The sequence below is a fragment of the Helianthus annuus genome, chromosome 8, assembly GCF_002127325.2.
Source record: "Helianthus annuus cultivar XRQ/B chromosome 8, HanXRQr2.0-SUNRISE, whole genome shotgun sequence".
Lineage (NCBI taxonomy): Eukaryota > Viridiplantae > Streptophyta > Magnoliopsida > Asterales > Asteraceae > Helianthus > Helianthus annuus.
In genome coordinates this window covers 12,727,743-12,736,926 of record NC_035440.2, presented here as the reverse complement: position 1 = coordinate 12,736,926, position 9,184 = coordinate 12,727,743, and the positions used below count along the sequence as shown (strand labels likewise).

Here is a 9,184-nt window from a genome sequence, read left to right as displayed (position 1 = left end):
TTATGTATACAAATTCTGTCAAAATCAGATATCAATAAGTAAAAAAAAAATTGTCATTGCGTTTTATGATGTATAGGTTTCATCTCTTTTTGTTACTACGTTTTGAGATATCCTTCATAAATATCAGTTTGTTTTGTTTAATTGCGTTTTATTATAACAACAATATATTGTTATTGCGTTTTATACATAGAACAATCATAACAAGAAATGCAAGTGGTTATCATAAACATTGCGTTTTATACATAGAACAATATATTTTAAATTGTTTTTTTTATTATTGCTTTTTATTGTAACACAGATCATATATCAAATTAAACAAGAAATGATGAGAACCCTAAGCTTCCATCAGGGATTTCCAAATCACTTATCAGCTTTTTTTGGTTATTCCGTTATATACATAGAACAATACAATATACTTTAAATGGTATTTGTTGATTATTGCGTTTTATTATCATACAGTTCATACATAAAATTAAACAAGAAATGCAATTGGATATAATAAACATTGTGTTATATAGATGATGATAGTTTTTAAACCCACAAACATGATGTTTTCAAACCACAAAATTAAAGAAAAATTACAAGCATGATCAGCTTCATGGATCAAAGTTTGTTTCTTCATCGGATGAGAACCCTAAGCTTCCATCAGGGATTTCCTCATCACTTTCAGATTCAACCCAAAGTTCAACCTGTGAGACTACTGCGTTTTGGAGCTTCTCTGCAAATTTGCTACCAGAGTTGTTGATGATTGGTATTTCAGATAACTGATTCAAAAAGTTTAGATCCTCACTGGTAGATATGTCCTTTGGGTCATACATCTCCACTTCACCATCGTCCCAAGTCACTGAACCTTTGAAAGTTTCCTCAATGAACTCCCAAGATGTAACCTGGGCATCTTCAATTGCAGTTTGATTCGGATCACCATATCTCTTGTGTAGAATTCTGAACAGTGCGGTTGTTTGATTTGTGTAACAAGAAGGTGGTATACCTATTTCGTTCATTCTTTTCAAAACATTTTCATTGCAGTTATGAAGAACAGAAGCAACGGAATGGTATTTTATTTTTTTCCATCAAGGAATTGAAGAACGAAATTGCCTCTTTTAACCCACCAAACTGATAGTTGTGGATTAGCCATTTTAGGGTTTGTGTGTGTTAGGTATTTGGTGTATTTTTTGTGTATGATGAGAGCAATGTGAAAATAGTTTGGGGTTTCTGTTCTTATATATTGGTAGAGGAATTTGAATCAACTGTTTTAATAATAAAAATGATTATTTTTTATTTTTTTCTTTGAATTGAATGTTCAATCATACACAGTATTTGGTATCAGGAACCCAAAAGGCTTTTTAAGGCTTTTGGTCTAATCAAATGTATCAAGTTCTATCATACAGTATTCATATATTGTATATTATTTTATTTTTTATAACATTTCATTTTAGAAGATTATAATATATTATTTTTATTATTGTCCTTATTGTAATTATGTTTTTAATTTGTTTTTTGTGTTATAAAAATTTTAAAAAAAATTGCATTGAGTTATAAATTATATTGCGTTATATGTTTGGAAATGAATAATTAGAAAAAACATTGCGTTTTATATTCAAAACATATTAAAATTAAAATTGACAATGTTGAGTTATAGCATACTATTAAAATGTTGCGTTTTATAAATTGTATATATATTTTATAATTTTTTTTCAAAATAATGTTTAAATAATTTTAAAGGATACATATTTCGTTTTAAAATAACAAACAAATAAGTGCATTTTAAAAATATCATCAAAATATTGCGTTATATGAAAAATATTGCGTTTTATAATAAGTAGCATTTCTAAATCAAAGTAACTAGCAAGATCAAGAAAATAATGAGTTATATTAAAAACATGTTAAATGAAAAAACATTGCGTTTTATAATAAGTAGCATTTCAAAATCAAAGTAAACCAGCAAGAGAAAGCCTGTCTTTAATCCTATCTAAACTAGTGTCATAGGATTGTTTTTTAAGTTTCGCACTGAGGTCTCGAAACTTCTTTGAGTCCTCAATTACATAATCTCTTTGTTCGTTGATTTCGTGCAATAATATCTTCGCGATGAACTTTCTTCTTAAATCTTCAAGTTGTGCGGTCTGCTTGTTGACTGCTTTTTTGTTTTTACCCCTTGCAGGTTCTTCATACTCCACGTTAAACCCACAATCCCATTTTTCGACTGGTTCTCCATGATAACATTCCATATGACGCATAGTGAATATACCACAGTCAATGCCATTATATTGTGTCCTCCATTTCATCTGCATTCTAACAAGGGTTATTCCCTTTATATCATCTGCTTTTTCATGTACAATAGATTTAAGGTAAGCTGCCAAAGCATTCCTCTACAGAAAAAAAAAACAAAACAAAAAGATTAGGTGGTTTATATTTGTGTTTTAAAAGCATAAGTAAGAATACTTACTGTATTTTCAGGCACATCCCCATATTTAGCTTTATTTGTTTCTTTTTTGGCACTGTTGTCAATGATGAATATTTGTTTCTCTTCAAGATTGAAGGAGATTACAAAGAAATGTTGTATATAGAGAATCGGGACAAGGATAATTTTAAAATCCTTTATGCTTTTTAGCTTTGCACCTTGAAGAATTTTTTCTATGTTCATTGTGAATGCTTCTATCATCTTTTCTTTATTTGTTTCTTCCTTATCGTTCAAAGGAAAAACCTGCATAAAATTAATCAAATTAATATATTATTGCGTTTTATGAAGTTAATAAAACATACAGCTGCGTTTTATAAAGGTAATAAAAAATACAGCTGCGTTTTATAAAACTTCATTCAAACAAAGTAAGCATTGCATTATATTAAAGAAATAAAACTGCAATTACGTTTTATAAAACTTCATTCAATCAAACTTCAAAATACTTCATTATACGAATACAGAAAAATTGAGTTTTATATATCATACCAGCATTCGAATAGTACAGAAAAATCTTGGAGTTTTGTTGTCTTTTGATCTTCCTTTTTCTTCTTCATTCAAAATATATGACCAACAATTGATTACTTCTCCGGTGATTTCCAATCCTGGCCTCATTGTTTCAACAGCATATCTATATAGAAATACATGATCTTTAATTTCAAAAAGAGTATCCCTGCAAAAAAAATAATAATTAAATTATAATTTTTTTTATTTTTGTTTTTTGTTTTAGTGTATATAAATGAATTTTTACATCATTTTTCCTTCTGCATGGAAAGCATATCCCGATATGTTGTTTTTGTGTGCCGTTCTTGCTTCCTTCATTGCTACTTGTCGTAGATAGTACGGTGAACAAAATACTTCTGGTACATTTTTCTCTCGATCAGGTCGTACCATCCTTGTGATTATTTCTTCTGTTTTGCTTATATCTGTTGTTGGTTGTTCTTGATGAACTGATTTTGCATGTGTTTTATACGGATCTTCTTGTGGGTTGAGGAATGATGTGTTTTGAATTAGATCACTGATTTGCTTTTCAGTATTATCCTGTTCTTCAATTCTATCAAACATTGTTTGTATTCCAGTAATTTGAACATCTTTTTCGATTGATCTATTTTCAGATTCCGCTTGAATTTCGGTTTGTGCAGCGTGAGGAGTAGCATCAACTTCAACTTCATTTTCATCAACATTTGAAGACAACTGAGAAATTTTCAAATCAAAGGATGGTACCTCATTATCCTGAATTTTCTTTTGATTTTATTTTTTTTCTTCTTCATCTGTCTTTTTGATCATCTCCAACATTAATGATGGAGTTTCTTCGCTAAATGATGATTGTTCCATTGAAGGTTTTTCAATGTGTGTTTGCAGAATAGATGCAGGGTCATTGTTACTGACTTTTTCTGGATTGGAGGACTGGACTACAGCTGTGTTATCTTCATTGCGTTTTGCATCATCATCATCATTGCGTTTTATAATCAATGGAGTTGAAATGATTTGATTTTCATTGTCTTCATTTTGGCTCAAATTTAGAAATCTTGATGGTGTTTCCATCATAGTTGAATCAATATTAACTTTCTTGTGCTTTTTTGCTTGATGGTTTAATTTTTCCATCAATGACACCCATTCGTTTACTTTGTTATGAAGAGCTTCACTGTTTGGATATTCTTCGACAATCTCATCTATGCGTGATTGGATGTTTTCGAAAATTTCTTCAAATCCGTTTAAATGATCATCCAAAACAGTCACAAGATATTCTTCATGTGATTTTTTATCTTCAATGTTCTTCATATTTTCATCGCCACTTTTTGTTGAATGAATGTCAAAAAGACTTCACTTTGATTTTGTGATGGCATGAAATTACGCAGTCGGCTTTGACTGTCTACCCACATTTTATCTTTATTTCCTATTGATGGTTTAATGAAGAATTGCCCCCATGATCCTCCACTTTCTGTTTGTGTTTTCTCAGTTTCATTGGTTTTAATTGGGCTGTTTTGAACATTTTCTTGATTCTCTTGATCAATCCAGTCTGTTGCACCTTTAAGTAATGTGATTGGTTGTTCTTCAGCATCGTCTTCATCATTTTCTTCAGATTCATTTTCAAAAATTTCTTCGTTTTCATTCTCGGATTCAGTTGGATAAACATAAAATTCATCATTTTCATCTTTCTTTTTTTGTTTATTCTTTCTGACTTTTTTCTTTTTATCCATTACAAGACATCTCCCCTCATTTTGCGCAGCAATTTCCAATTCATCTTCAAATTCTTGTAATGTTGTAGAGTCAATTTTATCAAGAGAGAACTCTTCAGTGTTTTCAGCATTGTCAAATCCTTGTTTTTTGTAAGCATATAGTATCTGTATGAATCATTGGGTTTTAGAAATATAATCAATTCAAATTTTGTTGCGTTTTAAAATATAAATCATTGTAAACAACTTACAAAACTAATGTTTTGTAACTTTAAATATATTGCGTTTTACAAAAACATTGCGTTTTACACTAGAAAAGAAGTTTTAACAAACAAAGAATATAAAGAAACAAAAATGAAAGATCATTGCGTTTTATAATATACATTGCGTTTTATAAAGTATAGTTTTAAACAAACAAAGAATATAAACAAGCAGTCTAAACAAGCATTCAGCAAATATGTAGCAATAGTGAAAGATCAGATTTCATACCGCTAACAATGCAATAGGTCCATTGAAGAGCTTCTCATTTCCAGGCCATTGTCTTCTTGTACGCCTTAAAACGGTCAGAATATATTCACACCAATTAAAATCCTGGTTTTTTTGTCACTTTTCATTGATGGCAAGAATCTTTGATTAACATTACTACTTTGCATTGCCTCCGCCATGATTGTAAAAAATATAACCAAGAAATTTAGTTTGAACAATCTTCCAAGCTCATTTCTTGATTTTAAATAACTAATCAAGTTGTGCGCATACATTCTCTTCAAGATATCTTTGCTGAATTGACCGCGCCAGAATTTAATTATAAGATCAGTGTCTTTTGGTCTCAGTTTTTCCTCAATCTCTGTTTTTCCATTTGGTATTTGAAGTACCTTTTGGATAAATTCAGCTGTGATCTTAATCCTTTCATCTCCGGTATTTATCTCATCATTTTCAGCATCAAAGTTTTTTACCAGCCAATATCCGAATTTGCGTGGAACTGAATGCAGATTGAATTTTAGTATGCTCTCAAACCCTATTTCTTTAACAACATTCCTTTGCTCTTTTGACAAACCTTCAATATAATCTTTTAGATTATTGACTGCACATCTTATGTTGATTTTTTTTCCGTCGTAATCGTAATATGGTTGTTGTTCTGGTTGTTCTTTTGTTTTATCTTTCCTCATTGATCTCTTTGGTTTTGATTCTGCCTTTTCCTTCTTTTGATTTTTTGTCGGGTTAACTCTTGGTTGTGGATCAACAAAATCATCATCTGATACATTGAATTGTGTTAAAAACATATATTTTTTTCATGAAATTTGTTAAATGCGTTTTATGTTACCTGAATTTACTTGTTCTTCGGAAGTATGCAGAACAATAGCTCGACTAGATTTTTTATCATTGGAATCAGAAACGGTCTCTTCTGATGATTCGATCACCATTTTCTTTCTTCTCCTTTTTTGTTTTTCCTCTTGTTTTTTAACTTTAAATAGAATAATAAAACAATGTCAATTAACAAATTTATGATAAAACGCATTAGCTAACACTATAAAGATAAAAAGCAGTGATTCCCAGGTTTTAGATAAAACGCAATACTTTAAATCATATTATTTAACACAGCAAATTAACATTACATAATCTCATTGTGTTTTTTATGATAAATTAATATAAAACGCATTAGTTAACAATGTCAATTAACAAATTTATGATAAATCGAATTAGCTAACACTATAAAGATAAAAAGCAGTAATTCAATAGTTTAAGATAAAACGCAATAATTTACATCATATTATTTAACAGGCAATAGTTAACAACACATGTATCTCAGCAAATTCAAAGATAAAACGCAATGTTCTAAAATTCGATTACAATTATCATAATAATAATCTCTTTGTTTCTGGAACTTTATTAAGGTAAAACGCATTAATTCACAATATATAAATCCCATAAGAAGCATTAGCATCTTAGATCATAGTTTTAACATAAAACGCAATGTAGTCTCTACTAACAAAAATGTTAAGATAGGGGAAGATATAACTCATTAACTATTTTTCGGAACGGATATGATATATTAGGTCTACTATACTTCATAAAACGTAACTTGAATTCAGTTAAAGAGCAAAAATAGATAAAATTACCATTGTCTGAAATATCTTTTCGTTTTCTAGTTCCTTGTTGTTTCATTGTTGATTTTCGGCTAATATTTTCTTGTTCATCTATGTTCTCTTCTGCTGATGATGTTTTTTGCTTCTTTGATGATTTAGGGTTTTCAGAGACGGATTTCTTTTGAGTAACTCGAATGTAAACCTTCAAATTATCTCTCGACGACGCCATGAACTTCAATGGAGTATGATTTTCTCAAATTTCTGTATGTGTTTGATCGTTCAATGGAAGTGTAAAACGTAATGCACTATTTTTCGAAGGATTTCTGTGTATATTCAATGGCGGTTATTTGAGAATTTGATGATAATAACCCTGAAACCCCGGAGAGCGTGTTTAAATGACAGTTTTTAATTTGATTTTGATCTAGACCGTAGATTGTGCAATTGGACGGTTATGATTGCTTCCTATCCTTCCTAACGAAATAAACTTCCTATTTTATCTCCACCCTTATAATCATTTACATAATATAGATCAAAATATATAATAATTTATTAAAAAATTAGTTGGTAATTGTTGATGGACCATATTACCCTTATTAACTAATTAGGTTTCCTCTTAGGTGCTTATATAAGGAGACTTATATGGAGGTTAAAAGGCTACACACTTAGACATAACCTAATTAGCATAACATCACAATCGACCTCCTCTCCATAACCGATACCCTTTTCGGTTTAGTCATCACCATCATTAGTCAGCACTCTAAAGAGGAACCAGATCACACTGACAAACATGTCGAACTCGATGTCATCTTCTCTGACTGGATTCTCCACTGCACTGTCTGCTGTAACAGGTATGTTTTCATGTTTTCCATTATGTTCAAAACAGAACTGAACCAACATGTGGTATCAGAGCATATGTTGATTAGTCAGTTCTGTTTTCGTATCCATCAATTCTGGGATAGAAATCTGGGAAACGGAATTTTGATAACTTAATAAACCTAACCGCCGGTTTTGAGTCATAAAGGTCCACTCGAGATCACTGTTTCGAGGAAAAGAGTCTATTTTAAATGTCTCGAAATCAAAACGTGTAAACTTATGTCCGAAATCTGTTTTCGAAGTCTTAATTTTCAGTTTTCGGGTTCCAGAATTATGCTTTATTTTTTTTAGGGTTCATCACATGTTCTAAGAAAAACTCGAAAATTCCTTAAGTTTTGGAATGAAATCTCGATTAGTGGGTGTTTTACTGTTTTTTTATCTGAATTTTATCTCTTAAAATCTTCGAAAACTGTTAAAAGATATACAGTTATAATTTTTCGAAATCCTTGATAAGTTTAGATCAACAATAAAACAGAAAACACTATCACACAATCCCTAAAATTTCGAGCTTTCAGTTATTTTGCATTAACAGCTGTTAACAGGAAGTTTCGAGATCCCTTTTAATGACCCAAGACCAAGATCTCGACTCGAGAACATAAGGTCTCGACTCGAAATCATAAGTGTTCTCAAATCTTTACAACTCGAGACAACGATTTCGACTCGAGACCACAAGGTCTCGACTCGAGACCACTAAGGTTTCGACTAAGAGCTTCAATCTTCACAACTCGAGACCATGGTTGCGACTCGAGACCTCATCAAGCACTCGAGATCTCATAAAACACAGTAGTCGAGACCATGATTACGACTCGAGACACTAAGGTTGCGACTCGAGACCTTAACGAGTCGAGACCTCATAATGTTGCAAGATGAGTTGAGACTTGACTCGAGATCTCACTCGAGACCTCATAACTGAGTCGAGATCTCACTCAAAACCTCATTATTTTAGGTTGTTTAATGTGAACTAAGATTTAGCGCTAACAGGTGGTTTGCTATTAAATAATTGGTTTTTGTAAATACTTAGTTAATTAATCAGAATCAGATAATGTTTTACAAAACCAAAATGGCTTAACTTGAATGAGCTTTTGATGTATCATTTCTGGCCAAAGCTGATTTGATACATCTACTTATCATTCAAGTATTACGAAAGCTATGTTAAGTGTGCATCATAAACATGAATGTCTTAATATCTGGCCAAAGTTGATTTAATTCCTTCATAGATGGCATACTTAATAAGTGCATAAATAAAGTGATTGTCTCAATTTCTGGCCAAAGCTGATTTGTTACAATCATTTTGCACACATGCTTAAATGATTACACTTCTGGCCAAAGCTGATTTGTCTTCGTTTAAGTAGAATTTTAACTAAGTCTATTATTTTGATGTTAGTAATAGACAATATCACAGCTTAATAACGTAAAATGGTCATTATTTATGTCTGCCTTAGTTTAACGTGCCCTTAGATCACATTAGGACTTTTTCCTTAGTATCATAACTTGCTCATCTTATTTCCACTATCAGCGCCCAATTGCGGGATTCCACCTTTGACTGGTGATAACTTTGCTGCATGGAAGGATGCTCTCATGCTTACGCTTGGACT

The 9,184-nt window shown here is 31.1% G+C and overlaps 1 protein-coding gene across 1 annotated transcript; it reads right to left on the bottom strand.

Annotated features, from left to right (window-relative positions):
• Positions 1 to 4,233: 4,233 nt before the first annotated feature.
• Positions 4,234 to 6,053, bottom strand: LOC118480913. Its single transcript, XM_035975902.1, has 4 exons — positions 5,954 to 6,053; positions 5,389 to 5,884; positions 5,122 to 5,185; positions 4,234 to 4,800 (listed from the first exon to the last, which is right to left on the bottom strand). The coding sequence occupies exons 1-4, from the start codon at positions 6,051 to 6,053 to the stop codon at positions 4,234 to 4,236; spliced, it is 1,227 nt and encodes a 408-aa protein (XP_035831795.1).
• Between the last annotated feature and the right edge of the window lie 3,131 nt (positions 6,054 to 9,184).

Bases quoted from the DNA above. Each gene is read 5' to 3' on its own strand.
- LOC118480913 (XM_035975902.1), bottom strand. From the start codon at position 6,053: ATGGTGATCGAATCATCAGAAGAGACCGTTTCTGATTCCAATGATAAA. The intron at 5,186-5,388 runs GTATGCGCACAA...GACCGTTTTAAG, and splicing joins AAAGATATCTTGAAGAGAAT to GCGTACAAGAAGACAATGGC. The intron at 4,801-5,121 runs GTATGAAATCTG...TGATTCATACAG, and splicing joins GACCTATTGCATTGTTAGCG to ATACTATATGCTTACAAAAA.